At 42.2% G+C, this 19,854-nt stretch overlaps 1 protein-coding gene across 1 annotated transcript in view; it reads right to left on the bottom strand.

The window, feature by feature from the left end:
- Positions 1-1,518: 1,518 nt before the first annotated feature.
- The window catches only part of LOC140714275 (netrin receptor UNC5B-a-like), a 314,021-nt gene continuing 295,685 nt past the window's right edge, over positions 1,519-19,854 (bottom strand). Inside the window, exons 13-17 of the mRNA XM_073025353.1 lie at positions 17,797-18,030; positions 15,887-16,036; positions 14,517-14,681; positions 6,127-6,305; positions 1,519-4,974 (exon numbers count right to left, since the gene is read on the bottom strand). Coding sequence (XP_072881454.1) covers positions 4,812-4,974; positions 6,127-6,305; positions 14,517-14,681; positions 15,887-16,036; positions 17,797-18,030 — 891 coding nt within the window. The 3' untranslated portion in view covers positions 1,519-4,811. The remainder of the gene's footprint in view (positions 4,975-6,126; positions 6,306-14,516; positions 14,682-15,886; positions 16,037-17,796; positions 18,031-19,854) is intronic.

Raw genomic sequence — 19,854 nt, 5'->3', positions numbered from 1 at the left:
AGGTTGGGTGAAAATAGAACTAGAGGTCTAAGGATGAAAGGTAAACTGTTTAAGGGGAACTTCGTCACTCAGAGGGTGGTGAGACTGTGGAAAGATCTGCCAGTGAAAGTAGTGGATGCCGGTTTGATTTTAATATTTTTGAGAAACTTGGATAGGTACATGGATGGGAGGGGTATGGAGGACTATGGCCCAGGTGCAGATTGACGGGACTAGGCAGATTAATAGTTCAGCATGGATTAGATGGGCTGAGGGCCTGTTTCAGTGCTGTAGTGTTCTATGACTCTATCTCACCCCCTAAGTGGATCAGAGAATTTTTACAACAATCCATTACTACAGGCAACTGTTCAATTCATACTCACATAAGTTCTTCATCTTTTAGATTGTAGACTTACATATTCATTAGACAAGGTCTCTTAATTGTTAGCTTAGTATTATCATTGAATGGTTTTGGCACATGAGGTTACTTAGTCATAATTTGTGTCACAGAATAATGCAACACCAAAACAAGCCTTTCCATCTAACCTCTGTGATGCCTAAGATACTTACTTGAGCTAGTCCCATTTAGTGTAGTGGTTAGCATCAGCAAACTGTGTTTACTGTCTGCAAGGAACTTGCACTATCTCCCCGTGTCCACATGGGTTTCCTCCAGGAGTTTCAGTTTCCTCCCACAGTCCAAAGACTTATGGGTTAGGGTGCTACCAGAAGCATGCCAACACTTGCGGGCTGCCCCCAACACATCCTTGGACTGTGTTGGTCATTGAGAGTCTTCCACTCTGATATGATGTGCATGTGAGAAATAAAGCTAATCTTTACATGTGCTTGGGTCAGATCTCTCCAAAGACTCTCTATCCACATACCTACAGACACATCCAGACTTGAGAGACTAGGCGAGGTCACTTGATTCCAAACAATTGGTTTATTAATCATTACAGAATGTCTTCCTGGTGCTTCCCAGTCCTTCCATTTCCTCAACCATAATTGTCCCCTTCCCACCCTCAGTCCACAATAGAGTATCAGAATCAGGTTTAATATCACTAATGTCATGAAATTTATTTTTTTTGGTACAGTGCAATACATAAAATTATTACAGTACTGTGCAAAATTCTTAGGCGTCCTAGCTATATATATATATGTACCTAAGACTTTTGCACAGTACTGCATTTACCTAATTTCCTCTTGAAGACCTCAGTGGAACCTACCTCCACCAAATCTGCATAAAAAGCCTTCCAGATCCCAACTGCAAGCAGTGTAAAAAATATTTTCTTCATATTTTTCTTAATCCTCTTTGTCCTTATTTCATTCCTGTGGCTTCTAGTTCTCAACACCTCCATAAAGGGAAGTGCTTCCTGCTATTCACTCTGGGCAGACTACTCATCACTACAATCAGGCTAAGCTTCCTCTTTTCATTTGGTTACTAGGATACTGATTCCCGTGAGTTAAGACAGCACAGAGAAGTAAATCTAACCTGGATGTGCTACGTGTTACAATGACATATCAGGATTACAAAAAATTGCAATGTTTGATTCATTAAACTAGGAAATATAATTTATTGCATAAAAATTAATTTGTTACAATAGGAACGCTAAACTTATTTACAATCGATAGTTTACAGAATGAACAAATACATGAAAAGGGACAGAGGAATAGATTCCAGCAATTTCTATACATATAAATATGAAAGATGTATGTAACAAACAGAAGCACTGCGATATGTCTGCAAATGAATTAATTCTATAAACTTGCATAGCACTTGGAGTGAATGAAAGATATGAAAGCACTATTTTGCTAACCTGTTGGTATAATGATACCCCTTATATGTGAGAAAAGAAAGAGGACAACTCTTTGTTAAAACACCTTTAGCTGTTCTTAATCAATGAATACTGAAAAAAATTGCTGACCACAGCCTTCTAAAAGTTAGTGCCAACCTCCCTCAGAGATAAGTGAATTTACATTAATCCAAGTCATGATTACATCTCTCTGTAAGTGGATTGCATGAGCTGTCGCAGGTGGCTCATTATAATTTTATAAAAACTATGTATAGTCATCGAAAGCGACATTTTGCAATTTTCTTTTCAAAGATCACCCCAGTGCACTGATATCAAGTACTCAGAGCATCAAAAAGGAGTGTGTGATTTTGCTGGTTTTTGGCTCACACTGGATGTAGGGAGGTGGCTAATTAATTCCAAGGTTCTTCTAAATTTAGGCTGCCATCTTGTGTTGGGCCTTTCCTGGATTTTACATCACCTGACCTTCCATCATGTCTTGCCAAACAGCTTTGCCCACCACCCCACCTCTGATATATTTTCTTTAATTAAAAAAAAGATTTTTAAGAGAAAGTTAAAAGAATAGCATATTTGAGATATAAATTCAACTTTGTTTCCACTGAAGTCAATAAAACTGAATTTTGGAAGCTGAGTTGTTAGGGAGAGCAATCAAATGTGAAATTCAACAACGTTTTAAAACACTCCAGTGACTTTTTTGCATGGATTGCTTGTGGTAACATCCAGAAAAATCATCAGCTCTTCAAAACACGAGCATGCTTTCAGATAAATTGGTCTTCTGATTTGCTTAGACAACAAGCAGGAAGACCGTTGACCATGGATGTCCAATAACTGAGTTTCTGAAGTAATCATTTAAAAACATCACACAATGATGCACTTAAAATGCATTTGTCTAAAACATCTTGGGGAAAATAGCTCAATATGCAGATTCTGCAAATGTTTAAGGAATGCACCTAATTTTGATGGTACTCCCTTGGAGAATTCACAATCCAGTTGACACCAACACAGCACCAAGAATGCATCACACACTCCCTTATTCATCACAATCTATCTCTCTGGTTAGCTGAACCTTTCAGTCAAGTGAAGACATTTCAAAACTATGTCAGAAATGACGCTGCTACAACTGCTGAGAGTCTTTGTGAGTTCATGATGAATGTCTTTGTGACAATGACACCTAACAATGATCAAAAGTGTTTGATTTAAAGGCAAGTTTGGAGTAAGACATCATTGGATACTGGCCCTACATTGGTGGTTGACTGGGAAAGAAACCTTGGAGAGTTTGCCGCCTGATGATTTCTGGAACGGAATTATCTTGGGCATTTGTTGTCATTCCACCATCAGGTTATGTACTTTGGATGGTTCACACAAAGATTACATCCCATGTGAAGTACTTCTAGCTAACTTAGTCCAATGCTAGCTCAAGATAGCAATCATTGGTGCTCAAAATGGCTCGAAGGATTCTTCCAATTTTCTGTGTTCATGTCCACAAACTCATGGTTCCCCCAAGTCTCTTCAGTGAAGTTGGTTTGGTTCTGAGGCATTCTATGGTTCAGTGAAATGGTCTGAGATGCAGCAGAGATGTTGGCAAGAGAAATGATTATATCACCTACTGAAATTTCCCTTATTATTAAAGGAAGAGACAAATGACAGTGTCAATTAAAGCACAGAGGGTTTCATATTTCTATGCCAGGCCTTGGCTAACATTCAGATTAAAATTAAGATCAAAATCTGAATTCTTGATAGAAAATATTATACTAAGGCTATACCTTATTATGGTGAAAATATGATAACACTTTAAGAACATGGAGCCCGTATTCATTCTGGTTTGTGCTGAGATCCTCTGGTGCTATACATGAGTTTAATTTCCTTTGCCGGTACATTGCACAATTTGTATTGGAGACATTTTTCTGGTGATGGTACGCTGCTTTGACAAATGGCTATTGCTTTGTTTCAGTCTTCAACACATGGCCTTGACTCTGTGAAGACAGGCTGGGAACTGTTCCCACTTTACTCAACAGGAGATGGGATGGTGAGTGAAAAGAGGTTGGTTGGTTAGGCACACCAAGAGTTAATGTATAAATGTTTCCTGTTATTTAGAAGTGATGGGTTTTAGCATAGAGATGCTGGTGATTAACCTTAGCAGAAACCCTGACAAATCCTACTAGTCTGCATTGTCTCGCACAATTTAAATACTGTCACTAAACAACCAGACAGGGCAATGTGAAACAAGTCTGGTAATATTTTCATCATGGGTTTTGTCAATGACAATGTCTAACAGGGGGGGGGGGGGGGGGGGTGGAGACAGAGAGGGGAGAGAGAGAGGGGGGGGAGGGGTGAGAGAGAGAGGTGGGCAGAGGGATGGAAGGAGAGAGATGGGTGAGAAGGAGGGAGAGAGGGAGAGGGGGAGGGTGGGGGAAGAGAAAGAGGAAGAAAGAGAGAGAGACTGACTGACTTTGAATTTGTTTTAGCTTTGATTTGTGGATTTGTGTTCTGCCAAAGTAGCTGGGAGAAACCCACAGTGATTTGGGCAAAGTTTGCTTCCGAACTTGAAGAAATGAATATTCCTTTGCCACAAGGTAATAAATTGCAAGTGGATGGTCCCGTGACACCACTGCCTGCCTGCATCTATGAATCATTTTCCTCCTCCTAAACACCTATGATTGTTCAGCTGGATCTCTCTTGTACAACATGTGCATTCAGATTTGAGTGATGTCTACATCTGCCATATATGTAAACAACTCTGTGGGTTCTTACAAAGTTTCAATATAGGAGCAAACAAAAAAGCATCCAAAGATATGGATAATAAATTAAATGCGTTTCCTAAGAAACTGTTAACCTTTTACAAGCTGCCCAAAGCTTTGGATAGGAGAGAGGCTTCATCTAGATTGAACATGACAAGCACTGCTCTCTTCTGTAAAAACACTACTTTCCTAATTTGCCAGATGCTCAGATGAGCAGCAAACTGATTTCTACAACAAGTTGCCATAGATGCAAGGGTTTCATCACATGGTTGCCAAGATTTTTCGTGCTTCAGCATTCTTCTGATGTCACGACTACCATCATGTCGCTCTTGCCCATCTCCTCTAGGACACTGGCGAGGGAATTGATATCTCCGTCGTCCTGATTCTGGGCTTCCCACAGATCTAAGATGACTCCAGTTGGGCTAACTTTTGTAGCAAAGTAGGTGAGAAACCTAGGCACAAGGAAAAACAACATGACTCACTCTTCAGCAGTGCAAGATACATTTGCTAAATACTCAGAAAGCAAAAAAAAAACAAGAAGATGCTGGAAGAATGTAGCAATTTGAGCAGCATCTGTGAAGGGAAATGGACAGTTAACATGTGAGGTTGAGACCCTCAGTCCGGATGAAGAGTCTCAACTTGAAACACGGACAGTCAATTTCCCTCCACAGATACTGTCTGACCAACTGAATTCCTCCAACACCTTGTGTTTTGTGCTAGGCTATACCTTCTGCCATCAAAGGACCATCTGCAGTCTTTTGTACCTCAGTTTATCTACTACCATTTTCTGCTTTTACTTAGTAGTTCAACCTTTACTAAGTGTACTAAGCAAAGAATGAAGCATATTCTTCCATAAGGAAGATATAAGAAATCCAGTAGCTAATTGATGTAGAGAAATTCCCCTAAACAGCAAGCTCATAGTACCAGCTGGCTTGAGTTAAGTTGATTTTCAGAGACATATGGACTACTGTGGCAGTTGTAAGTTCCTTTTCCTTCTTTGAAATGGTACAAAGAGATCTTTGACAGTCACCTGTAATGGTAGGGGTGGGGCACCACTGTAGCATAGCGCTTAGTGTGACGCCTTTACAGCTTGGGGGCATTGGAGTTCAGAGTTCAACTCGCCTGCGTGCTCCCCCCGTGTCCGCGTGGGTTTCATCCGGGTGCTCCAGTTTCCTCCCACATTCCAAAGATGTACTGGTTAATAGGTCAATTTTGTCATTGTAAATTGTCCTGTGACTAGACTAGGTTTAAACAGGTGGGTTGCTAGGCAGTGCAGCATGTTAGGCCGGGCCTGCTCTGCGCCACTAAATAAGTAAACAAAATAAAATCTGAGAGTGCAGACAGGGTTTCATTCGTCACCCAACAGACACCATCTCCAACAGTGCGGCATTTCCTCATTTATACGCTGGAATATCACAAGAAATTTCAGTGCTCAAATCTCAGGAGTGTAGCTTCAAACTTAGAAGCCAAGGGTGTACTGAATGAGAAACAGATGAGAAGGGCCTTTTTCTACACTGTCCTGGAATAGATCCTTCATTGACTGGGAAGAAAGGGTCACTTATTTCAACTGTTAGTCCAAAGCTTTAAGGTAAATTTCTTCTTACCTGTCAACTCCCAGCTTCTGTGCCAGCAGCCTCCAGTCATTGCCCCGGGTATTTGGTGCATCCAAGTTAGTGCAGATCTTCTGCCTGATAGAGTACGGAATCTTAAAGGCATAAGGGCCTACCTGGGTGGTCACATTGGCACCAACCTGCATGTGGAGGGGGCTGACACATTTGGCGTTCTGTTAAAGAAAGTTATATTGTTTTGAGATTAGGTGATGCACTCAGGGTTCAAGATCTCAAGCAAAATAAATATAGATTTGACCGATGCCAGGATTCAAAGTGATCTCTCAAAACCAACCAAACACCACTTTTAACGCAGTCAAACATAACTAAGCTGTCAAAATTATATTATGAAGTAGTTCACTTTGACTTTCTGACAAAACTCTACTGTGCAGGAGTACATCTTGACTTTCACAAACGAGAAAGTCTGCAGATGCTGGAAATCCGAGCAACACACACAAAATGCTGGAGGAACCCAGCAGGCCAGGCAGCATCAATGGAAAAAGAGTACAGTCGACATTTCGCGCCAAGAAAAGGGTTTCAGCTCGAAACTGCAAATGTACTCTTTTCCAAAGATGCTGCCTGGCCTGCTGAGTTCCTCCATCACTTTGTGTGTGTCACCTTGACTTTGCTGGCTTGGATTATGACCAGGCAAATGTCTACATCTTTTGAATCACCAAGGCAAGTGAGGCCATGGACCTAAAGTGGATAAATGGGATTAGTGTAGGAAGGTTCAATGGGTAGCATGGGAATGATGGTCTGAAGGGCCTGTTTCTGTACTGCACGACTTTATGACTATAAATAATTGTAGTATAGTATCAATACACCATGGGAGAAGGAGAAAGTATCTCATGTGGCAGATGTGATGATCAAGTCAGCCGTTTTGTGGATGATAATTGTAGGTGCACGCATCTGCAGAAGTGAACTTTTGACATACCTGACTTTTGCCTTCTACATGGTGGAACAGAATGGGAGCAGACACCAGATCATCTGTAGAAACATAGGTGATCACAGGAGGGATGTGCAAACTTCACACTGGGGGCAATCGATCAGATTTCCTCTCTCCGGTCCTGTTCACCCTGTACACATCAGACTTCCAATATAACTCGGAGTCCTGCCATGTGCAGAAGTTCGCTGATGACACGGCCATAGTGGGGTGTGTCAGGAATGGACAGGAGGAGGAGTATAGGAAACTGATACAGGACTTTGTGATATGGTGCAACTCAAACTACCTGCGTCTCAATATCACCAAGACCAAGGAGATGGTGGTGGACTTTAGGAGATCTAGGCCTCATATGGAGCCAGTGATCATTAATGGAGAATATGTGGAGCAGGTTAAGACCTACAAGTATCTGGGAGTACAGTTAGACGAGAAGCTAGACTGGACTGCCAACACAGATGCCTTGTGCAGGAAGGCACAGAGTCGACTGTACTTCCTTAGAAGGTTGGCGTCATTCAATGTCTGTAGTGAGATGCTGAAGATGTTCTATAGGTCAGTTGTGGAGAGCGCCCTCTTCTTTGTGGTGGCGTGTTGGGGAGGAAGCATTAAGAAGAGGGACGCCTCACGTCTTAATAAGCTGGTAAGGAAGGCGGGCTCTGTCGTGGGCAAAGTACTGGAGAGTTTAACATCGGTAGCTGAGCGAAGGGCGCTGAGTAGGCTACGGTCAATTATGGAAAACTCTGAACATCCTCTACATAGCACCATCCAGAGACAGAGAAGCAGTTTCAGCGACAGGTTACTATCGATGCAATGCTCCTCAGACAGGATGAAGAGGTCAATACTCCCCAATGCCATTAGGCTTTACAATTCAACCGCCAGGACTTAAGAACTTTTTAAAAGCTATTATTAATGCTTTTTGAGATAGTGATTTAGATGCATATCATATTTTTTACTGAGTTAAGTATTGTATGTAATTAGTTTTGCTACAACAAGTGTATGGGACATTGGAAAAAAAGTTGAATTTCCCCATGGGGATGAATAAAGTATCTATCTATCTATCTATCTATCTATCTAGATTTGGGTTCCTGGAGCTGTGCGGCAGGAGCACTAACTGGTCCATAATGTAGATCATGACACGTTCAGTCATGACAGTACCAGTGCATGTCAAACAAAGGTGGCTAGGCTCTCTCTTGTTGGAGATGGTCACCACCTGGCACCTTAGTGCTATGGATATTACACAAGCATACTTAATGGGGAGGTAATCACATTTGGTGAACTCTGAAATTTCCAAGATTACAAACAAATATTATAGCTTCTGCATCTGTAAGTTTTAAGTTAAAGCATTTCTGTGGAATTCATAAGACATGGGAGCAGAATTAGGCCACTTGACCTATCGGATTTGCTCTGCAAGTTCCAATGCTTTGCTCTGCTATTTTCCCAGCAGGGATGATTTATAAAGTTGTGTAGAGAGGGACAAGAATTATAAGTCAAAGTCTTTCATGTAGATCAGGCCCTTCAAAGTTCACACTGCTTAGTGGAGTGGGAAACACTGGCATATAGCAAGCTTCCAGTGTAATTCAATGATTATAATGGATTTTTGAATTATTATGAGTAATGATGTTTTATTATGTTTGAAGTGATGATGAATGAAGGGAAAGTATCGCTGTGTCTCTTTCCAAATACTGTACCTACGTCAGTACAGGACCCCTTAGCAGTCTACTGCACTGACAGCAGATATCTGAAGAGGTTTTGAGCCAGCTGTCTTCCTTTCTAGAGACTTCACCAAGTTAAGGCTGATGCATCAGGTAAGAAAAGACTTAATGTAAATTAGAGCTTAACTTGTGTGTGTGCCAGTGTTGTTAGTGGATTTTCAAAGCTTTGTGGTCTGTGTAGCACTGTTGTGGCATCTTCCCTATTGATACTGTATTTCAATTCAGTTCTACAGAGGGAAAGGGGGAAGGAATGTATCCTGTGTTCCTAGAGGTGAGAGGTACCAGAGCTGGGAAAGGAATTTTAGCTCCTACATTTGGCACTCAGACAATATGTGTTCCCAGATCAGATGAAGTGCGGCCTATAAGCAGTTGGATTCCTGGTGCTTCTTGCCAACAATGCACATTAATCAAAACCGCAGATTGACACCATCTAACATAGCCCTGGGAGATCAGCCAAGTGCTCAACCAGCTTCTCTTGTTAAACCCCTCTCAGCTTTGAAATGCCTCCCCTGCACTTTTGACCGCAACCTTTCACTCTGCGAACAAACAGTATATGCAGTCACACTATTCCACTCTGTGAAATCCCTGGTGGTGAGTCTCCACATTCCATGTCAATTCAAGTTGTTGTGGTCAAAGTGTGACTGTAACTTAATAAGAGTTCCTGGTTCTGTATCTGATTTAATCTTCACCAAAGGGAGTCACTGTACAGCCTTTGTTTTGGTGGAATGAGAGAAATAACTTTCTGCCATTGCAGAAGTTGATAAAATGAGAGCAAGTCAGGTTTTATGTATGAGGCTGATACAAGCCACTGCAGTTTTCAACAGCTACGGTGTGCCAAGTTACCCAGTGAGATCAAAGCCTGGAAGCCGAGGATAGTTGACCTTGAGAAATAGGGAAATAGAAAGACACAGCATGGAAACAGGCCATTCGGCCTACTGACTCCATGCAGACCAGCAACCACTCATTTGCGCTAATCCTAAATTAATCCCGTTTTTATCTCTCCCCATTCTCAGTAACTCTCCCTAAAGTTCACACATTATGCAGCGCGTACAAATGGCCAATTAATCTACCAATTCTCACCAATTTCCCCCAGATTCTTTCACTCAAACATTTAGGGCAATTTACAAATGGCCAAATAAATCTCCCAACCTGTTTGCCTTTCGGCTGTGGGAGGAAGCCCAGTCACAAGAAGAACATGAAAAAGTCAAAGTAAAGTATATATATATATATGTCACCAAATACAACCCCGAGATTCACTTTCATCCAGGTATTTACCGGAAAATAAAGAAATACAGTAGAATTTATGAAAGACTATAAATAACAAAGACTGACTAATAACCAATGTGCAAGAAAGGACTAATAGTGCAAATAATTAAAAAAAAGTGAATAAGTAATACTGAGAACATGAGCTGTAAAGTCCTTGAAAATGAGCCTATAGGTTGTGGAGTCAGTTCAGTGTTGAGGTGATGGTTATAGGGTAATAACTGTTCCTGAACCTGGTGATGTGGTACCTTCTGGCTGATGGTGGTAGCGACAAGAGAGCATGGCCTGGATGATGGGGTCATAGATAGATAGATAGATAGATACTTTATTCATTCCCATGGGGAAATTCAAACATAGATGATGGACGCTGCTTTCCTGTGGCAGCTCTCCTTGTAAATATGCTCAATAATGGGGAGTGCTTTGCCTGTGATGGACTGGGCTGTATCCACTCTTTTTGTTGATTTTTTCATTCCTGGGCATTGGCACTTTTATATGAATTTGTGATGCAACCTATCAGTATACTCAGCACTGTGCATCTATAGAAGTTTGTCAAAGTTTGTTGTGAAACCTTCACACAGACCATACTGGTGATCAGGAATAAACTCAAGTGTCTGGCACCATTTGGCAGTGGCTGCACACACTGTCAATATGCCACCAAATGCTGAATCAGTGTAAGATACAGTCAGTGGCCACTTTATTAGTTACACCTGCTCGTTAATGCAATATCTAATCAGCCAATTATGTGGCAGCAACTCAATTCATAAAAGCACGCAGACATGGTCAAGAGGTTCAGTTGCTGTTCAGGCCAAATATCAGAAGTGGGAAGAAATGTGATCTAAGTGATTTTGACCGTGGAATAATTATCAGTGCCAGATGGGGTGGTTTGAGTATCTCAGAAACTCTGATCTCCTGGGATTTTCACACACAACAACCTAGAAACAACCAAAATAAAAATCCAGTGAGCAGCAGTTCTGCGGACGAAAAATGCCTTGTAATTGAGAGTCTGGTCAGAGGATTATGGCCAGACAAGTTCAAGCTGACAGGAGGGTGACAGTAACTCAAATGACCATGGGTTACAACAGTGGTGTGCAGATCATCTCTGAATGCACAACATGTTGAACCTTGAAATGGATGGGCTACAGCAACAGAAGACCATGAAAATATACTCAGTGGCTAATTTATTAGATACAGTACGTAGATAAAAAGGTGGCCACTGAGAGCATTTGGCCAACTACAATCCAAGGACTGTTTGCACATTTTAAAAGTGCTGCATACCAGAAGTATTGTAACGGAAAAGGTACCTCAGAACTCCACTGGAATAAATGAATGCAATAATGAAGGCAGCTATAAGTGTCTATCCTTAATTGTGATTATGTATTGGGTACTGATGGGGAGGTAGAGAAGAATCCTGGAGGAAGTTTTCAAAACTATGAACGATTTCCCCAAAGCAAATTATAAATGATTGATCTGAATGCTCAGGTGTAATCTGTAACCTTCCCCCATCGATGTCTTTTGCTTTTAAGTTCTTTACTTCAGAGTTAAAAGCATTCTGAGAGATGGCTTGGAATATTAACTGTGAGAAATAACAGAAAAATAAAACCTGCACATGCTGAATCTGTGCTGCAGAACTGAGATTATAATTAGAATCAGGTTTATTATCACCGACATGTGTCGTGAAATTTGTTAACTTAGCAGCAGCAGTTCAATGTAATACATGATAATATAGACAGAAAAAAAGGAGTAAATCAATTACAGTATGTACATAAATAGATTACAAATAGAATAGTGCAAAATCAGAAGTAATATATATATATTTTTTTAAAGTGAGGTAGTGTTCATGGGTTCAATGTCCATTTCTGAATCGTATGGCAGAGGGGAAAAAGCTGTTCTTGAATCGCTGAGTATGTGCCTTCAGGCTTCTGTACCTTCTTCCTGACAGAAACGATGAGAAGAAGGCATATTCTGGGTTATTGGGGTCCTTAACAATGGACGTTGACTTACTGAGGCACAGCTCTTTGAAGATGTCTTGCATACTATGGAGGCTAGTACCCAAGATGGAGCTGACTAATTTTACAACTTTCTGTAGCTTCTTTTAGACCTGTGCAGTAGTGTCCCCATACCAGACAGTGATGCAGCCTGTCAGAATGCTCTCCACAGTACAACTATAGATGATTTTGAGCATTTTAGGTGATAAACTAAGCCTCTTCGAACTCCTAATGAAATTTAGCTGTTGTCTTGCCTTCTTTATAGCTGCCTCGATATGTTGGGACTGAGTTAGATCCTCAGAGAGTAATTTCAGGAACTTGAAATTACTCACTCCCTCCATTTCTGATCCCTCTTTGGGGATTGATTCATGTTCCCTTGTCTTACCCTTCCTGAAGTCCACAATCAACTCTTTTGTCTTACTGACATTGAGTGCCAGGTTGGTGCTGTTAGCCCAATCAATTAGCTGGTCTATCTCGCTCCTGTATGCCCTCTTATCTCCATCTGAGATTCTACCAACAGTGGTTGTATCATCAGCAAATTAATAGATAGAATTTGAGCTGTGCCTAGCCACACAGTCATGGGTATACAGGGAATAGAACAGTGGGCTAAGCGCACACCCCTGAGGTGCGCCAATGTCGATGGTCAGCAAGGAGGAGATATAACCACCAGGAAGCAGGGCCTCACTGCACGTAAATAGTTGCTCCGTGGAGCGAACTGAAGCACCAAGCTTCTGGGAGTGTACATAATGGATGATCTCACTTGGACCCTCAACATCACTTCTTTGTTCAAAAAAAAGGACAGCAGTGTCTCTACTTCCTGAAGAGACTGAAATGTGTGAGGCTGCCCTGCCTCCATTTTAACCAATTTTACAGGTGCGCCATTGAGTGTGTCCTGACCAGTTGCATCACCATCTGGTATGAAAATTGCAGGGGACCTGACTGCAAATCCTGCTAGAGAAGATTATGGGGGTCCCTCTTCCACCCTTCAGAGATATTTATCAGGAGTGCTGCTTATGCAGGGCCCTTAGCATTGTCAGCAAACCCTCCCATCTGTGTAACAATCTCTGACTCCCTACCATAAGGCAGGAGGTACTGTGGCAATAGGACAAAAACTGTTAGGATGGGGAACAGGCCACCACCCACGTCTCATCACTTGCGAACTGCAAGTAACATTACACTGTTCGCTTTTCAACTTGTGTCATAATAATTAACTTGAGCTTGACAAAGGATGGTTGACAGTAACCTGATAATGGATCTCAAAGATTCTGAAATGGTTTGTTAGGATAGAAGTGGAGAAAATGGGGGAGCTAGTGGATTAGTGAGCTGAGCCGATGCCTTATAACTCCAGTGTTCCCCTGTTCAATCCCGACTTTGGTCCTTGGTGAATTTTGCATGAAATCCTCCAGGTGCTCCAGTTTATTTCCCCAGTCTATAGCTGAATGGTTTGGCAGGTTAATTGACTCCTGGAAATTGTTTCCATTGTACTGGTGAGTGGCAGGGAACTGAAAGGAATATGGCGAGGATAAAGTAGGATTAGTGCAAATGGCTGGGTGGAATATGGGGTCTGTTTCTACACTGTATAACAATGTCTGGGACAGAGATCAGAACTAGGAACTAACGAGGTAATGCTTCCAATCTGGAATTCAGAAATAACCCTTTAACCCACGTCCTGTGTCCCGATGAAAGGTGTCAGACCAAAACATTGCCTGTTCATTCCTCCCCATAGATGCTCCTTGACCTACTGAATTCATCCAGCATTTTGTGTTTTCTCCTTTAAAACAAGTGGTGAAATTGTGGAACTCACTCCCACAATGTGACTAACAATAATATGAATATACCTATACAGGGAAGTTGGATACATACATACACATGAAGGAGCAGAGAGCTATATTCATTGTATGAGATAAAAATGAGCAAGGTGTTTAAACACAATAGATTCTGTTGATACTGCAGTTCCAGAGTGACACACACACAAATTACTGGGGGACACAGCAGGCTATGCAGCTTCTGTGGAGAGGAATAAATAGTCGATGTTTCAGGCCGTAAATCTTCGTCAGGACTCATGAAGGGTCTCGGCCTGAAACGCTGACTCTTTACTCCTTCCCACAGATGCTACCTGACCTGTTGAGCTCCTTCTGGGTGTTTAAATATTGAGAGGGGGATGCAAGTACTGGAATCTGGAGCAAAAAAAATCTCTGGAGGAAACTAGTGGGTCAAGCAACATCTTTGGAGTGAAATGGACAGACGACACTTCAGGTCAAGACAGATGTTTAAATCCTTCCACTGATTTGTTGAGCTGACATTAGTGTCAGTAAGTTCTTCAAGCAGGACAGGTGAAGAAAATAAAATGCCCATTTTCTCTCCCACTTTGTCTCTCCTCTTTGGTGTTCATGAGGCTCGTTAATTCATATTCCCAGTGGCCATTCTTAGCGAACAAATTTGTTCAGTGTTGGTATCTGTCAAAGAGACAGTCCACCAGGATGGTCTTACCTCCTCGATGACTGTATGCACCTGGAATATCTGTCCCTCTCCCTCTACTTGTCGGACACAAATTTTGCAGGAGAATTCAGTCGATGCCATACTGTACCTCTCCAGTGAGAAGGTGCAGTGCAGTGCTCTCTGAGTTCCACTCCAGATGTGGTAAAATGGAATCTCCTGCAAAGACAAAAATAGAGGGATGTTCGGTTACTTTGAACCACCGTGCATCAAGTCAGAGAGAGTGTGGTTAGAAAAATGAGTTGACAGAAACAACTTGCAAGCTGGCTGGAGATGTATTCCATTTTCATTCTGCTAATGAGCAAAGTGTCCTAAGGGGTGCTTCAGTACCTAGAGATGCCCCTGATAGTGTCAGTATTTCCAATGCTCACCTCCATCTACTACTCTGGGTTCACATGTTCTGCCTGTACCCCATACAACAGCTTGCCTGTTTCACCTGTGCTCCACACAGTGACCCATTTGTTCTGCTAGTACCCCACACATGGTGGCTTGCTTGTTCCAACTGTACTCCACACAAAGGCTTATCTGCTCTGCTTGTAACCCACACAGTGACTCACCTGTTCTGCCTGTACCCCACACAACAGTTTAGCCACTCTGCCTGTACCCCACACAATGACTCACCCAGTCTGCCTGTACCATACACAATGGCTCCTGCGGTCTGCCTGTACCCAATATAAGGCAAACCTGAGATATTTTACCCATTCATTATTGTCAACAGTTGCCACAGTGACTCTGCCTGCCGTTGTTTTTCCAGCTGTTCTCTATTTCAGTAAGAGTTAAGGTTAAGGTAGTGTTAAGATAAAGGCAATGTTAATTCTTTGATGTTACCAAAGATCAAATGTGCAGGGAACAAATGGCAGAGGACTGAAAGAACCCCACTTTTTCTTCTTATTTAAAGAGAGTCCGTGCTGTTGAATGCTGCTGGCTTATTCAGACAAGCAACAGCCTGCATAGCTGGACATTTCTGGTGAGTTAATAATACATTGGACATGGTCACCACAGGCAAGCTCAGCATTTCTAGCTCATCCAAATCTGTGCACAGCGTGATCACACAGACAGTGATATGATCACTTCTGAATCACCTATGTTTGAGGTGTTGATTGGGGGAACAGTATTGACAGGGAAAATAAGGACTACTTTTCTCTTTGAAATATACCCAGCTAACAATACACCATTGGGATGAAGACCCAGCTGACAAACCACACCTCTGACGGCGAGGCAGTCAGACATCAGCACCCGGCCTCTGCTTTCATTTCAGCTGCCAAACCTAACCAATGAACTGTTTGTTGGTTCAGTTCAGCAACCTTTTCCTTTCTCAATTTCCCTAAAGCAGTCTGATGATGCTGGGATTACTTGGCTCCTACCTGATACTTGGCAAGCAGCTTGCTTCTCCAGAGGGAGTGGGGAATGTCGTGTATGGAAAGCCGCAGGTTGTGGTAACTGTCTTTGAACAGCAGGCTTTTGGGTTCTTCCAGTAAGTAACTACCCAGAGTCTTCTCCAGCTCCAGCACCTCCTACAACAAGGCACAAACATTTTGTAGGTCAAATACTACTTCAACCACCACAACGGCAACAGTATCACCCCAAAACAGATATGACAGTTCTATTTATTGACTTTGAATTACAATTTACTTTTTGCCATTCTGCATTTGCCATTTTGCACACCATTCACTACCAAAGAAAATGAGAATTTGAAAATACCTACAATGCATTTATTCTGCCCTTTTGCCTCAATGAAATGACTTTGAAGAAATCGTCCCTTTTCTAAAACAAGGAATGATTGTCATGGTCCTTGGCCAGGCTGACATCAGTCTTAGGATAATGAGGAGAACAGTAACCCAGGAAACATTTCTCGTATTTATAACAGGGCTTAGGCCCTTGACTGTGTTCACTCATATGGCTGATCTGAATCTTAATCCCACATAACCTTCTTGCCCTATCTTCTAAACTTTGCAATAGGACTATACTAGCAGCCACATGAGCAGACTTACAACACTCAATATTTTGTTTGAATTGACTGATTCCTTTTTCTGTTGGCCAACTGAATTCTGTGCCCTCTGACAAATGCAGGTTACTGCATTGAAAGTGATCTATAGGTAAGAATGGGTCTGCAGGAGTTTGAAACAGAGGAATGGTTTGTAAACCCCCTTAAGCCTGTCCAATGAAGTCACGGCTAAACTCCACAAGGCCACGCCTGCTTAGCAATCCCTCAGCATTGTTGCTTATCAAAAGATTATCAATTTCAGAATTAAAATTAAGATTTGGCCCATTATTAATGAATGGTTTGGGGACCTATGGACATTAAGATTTATGGGGGAATAGGCGAGAAATTTGAGTCAAGATACAGTGTGCAGCAAGGAGGGATGAGGAAGCTTTAGAGAAGATGCAGAGGAGATTTACCAGGATGTTGCCTGGATTCGAGATCATGTCTTATGAGGGTAGGTTGAGCAAGCTAGGGCTTTTCTCTTTGGAGTGAAGGATTAGGTGTGACTTGATAGAGGTATACAAAATGATAAGGGGCAAAAATTGAGAGGACAGCCAAAGACTTTTTCCCAGGGCAGAAACGGCTAACAGATTGGGCATAATTTTAAGGTGATTGGAGGAAAGTATTGAGGGTATGTCAAAGGTTTTTTTTTGCAGAGAGAATGTGGGTGCATGGAACGCGCTACCAGGGTGATATTAGAGGAGGATACATTAGGGACATTTAAGAGACTCTTAGACAGGTACACAAATGATTGAAAAGTGGAGGGCTATGTGGGATTGGGATGAAAGGGTTAGATTGATCTTCAAGTAGGTCAAAATGTCAGCACAAGGGCCTGTGCTGTGCTGTAATCTTCTATGTTGCAATACAGTTTGCACCTCACAGTTCCAGTGATCCGGTGGGTGGTACTTGTATGGAGATTGCACTTTCTCCTTGCAATTGTGTGCAGTCCCATGGGGGTTGGCATATCATCCCACATCCCAAACATATGCAAATTTGTAGCATAGTTGGCCACTTATAAATTGCACCTATCATTTTAAGAGGTTGAATTCTCTGGGATTTGGTGGCAATAGTGGGGGAGGAATGGCTGCAGCACAACTACTGGGGAAATGGAGAATGCTCAGTGAGCCAGCAGAGACTCAATGGGCCAAAAGGCATACTTTACACCATGAAGGAAACATGGAAATATCAGATGAGCCACTGGATACAGAAAGCCTGAGGGGCAGTTTCTCTGACTCCTTCCATTTCTTATGTCCATAGTTGTGAATGCCAAACCACCACAAGGTACTGTACCTTCAGGGCATCAGGGGTATCCTCCACACAGTATACTTTAAGGCTGTACTCCAGAGACGTGCATGAGATCGGTGCAAATATGGCCAGCTGCAGTCTTTTAATGGCCGACCTGGAGTTCGATTCCCCAACGAGTGCGTATGTTCCCAGTTGATCCAGCAGGATGTGGCAATACTGCGAGTCCAACTGGCAGTAGCAGGGCGTATTTAAGTTCTCTTCCTCCAATGTCACCACCTCCTGAAAGCACACAGAAACATTCAGAGGGTCATACAGCACTGCAGATCAACTCTATTCACCACTTACATTTACAAGTGCTTGCCGTGCTGTGTTGGTGTGACATGCAACAAAAAAAAGTCAACAACTCTAAGGAATAAAGAATTGTACAGAAATAAGCTAGAGGTTAAAGTACAGATATAGAATCAAATGTGCATAAATATATAAATACCAGCATGCATTTAAAATTCAAACAGCATTATAAAAAGTGGTTTAAAGTCTTTACAGTGCAGTCAGAGACTGAAGTGATAGACAGAGGGGAGGTTGGGAGGGCTAACTAGAATGATTGATCAGAGATTACCCAGAGACTTTTAAGACGGTGTGAAGTTTTTCTTTTAATATCTCTATAGTGCTTTACCAGAGGACACAGCCCCACGGTAAAGGGGCATCCTTTTAGAATGGAGATGAGGAGAAATTTCTTCAGGGAGTGGTAAATCTGTGGAATCCTTTGCCACAGGCAGCTGTGGAGGCCACGTCTTTACGTATATTTAAGGCAGAGGTTGATTGATTCTTGTCTAGACAGGGCATGAAGGGATATGGGGATACGGCAGGAGATTGGGGCCGAGGGAAAATGAATCAGCCATAATGAAATGGTAGAGCAGACTTGATGGGCCAAATGGCCTAATTCTGCTCCTATATCTTTACAGAAGGAAGTTTTTGGAAAAGGCTGTTTGTAGGGTGAGTAGTGTCCGCATGGAAACTGGCCCATTGAGTCTACACCAACTATCGAGCACACATTTACACTAATCCTACTTTAATCCCATTTAATTTTCTCATCGTTCCCACCCAGCAGCTCAATTCAGGTGGTGGCAACAAAACTTGTGTTTTTATAGCAATCAAAAAACAAAAAAGTACCCTGTAGAATCTGGAAATTTGAAGTAAAATGGAAAATGATGGAAATGTTCAGGAGATCAGGCAGCACCTGGAGAGAAAGATATTTAGAGTCATAGAACACTACAGTACAGAAACAACCTTTGGCCCATCTAGTGCATGCTGGCCTGGTCCTTTACCTAGTCCCATCGAACCGCACCTAGACCATAACCCTCCATATTTATCCAGACTTCACTCTCATCCATATACCTATCCAAGCTTCTGTTAAATGTAACAGTTGAACACACATTTGCCATATCCACTGGTAGCTCATTCTACACTCGCACCACCCTCTCTGAGTGAAGACTTTCTTCCTCAGATTCCCCTTAAATCTTTCACCTTTTATCCTAAACTACTAGCTCTAGACTTGCTCAACCCGAAGGGGGGAAAGCCTATGTGCATTCACCAAGCACATACACAATGTAGGAGGAACTCCGCAGGCCATACAGCATCTATGGAGGGAAATAAACAGTTGACATATCAGGCCGAGACCCTTCATCAGTCCTGGCTTGAGTTCCTCCAGCATTTTGTGTTTGTTGCTCCAGATTTCCAGCATCTGCAGAATCTCTTGTGTCTGTGATCCGCTCCAAGGGGACTTTTGGAAACAGTTGGAAATAATTTATTTTATTTGTTGGAGAAACCCATCACCATCACTGGTGCTCTGTTTTGCCAACTTCCACTGCAGGACACTCAAGCTAAAACACTGCCGGCGTGTGTCCTGACTCATCTGGACTCCTGTTCACCCACCTATCCTGAGCTTACTACACTGAAACACTCTGAACTCCCGGAAATGCAGCACCTTGCTGCCTGACTTGGTGTCAAATTCTTGTTTCTGTTTCCGTTGACGAACTGAGAGACATCTTACCACTAAAAGACAATCTACAAATGGCAGCTGCAATCAACACTGCAGCTTTTAAA

This window comes from Hemitrygon akajei, chromosome 21 (assembly GCF_048418815.1).
Source record: "Hemitrygon akajei chromosome 21, sHemAka1.3, whole genome shotgun sequence".
In the NCBI taxonomy this organism is placed as follows: Eukaryota; Metazoa; Chordata; class Chondrichthyes; order Myliobatiformes; family Dasyatidae; genus Hemitrygon; species Hemitrygon akajei.
This window is presented reverse-complemented; position numbering and strand designations above follow the sequence as displayed.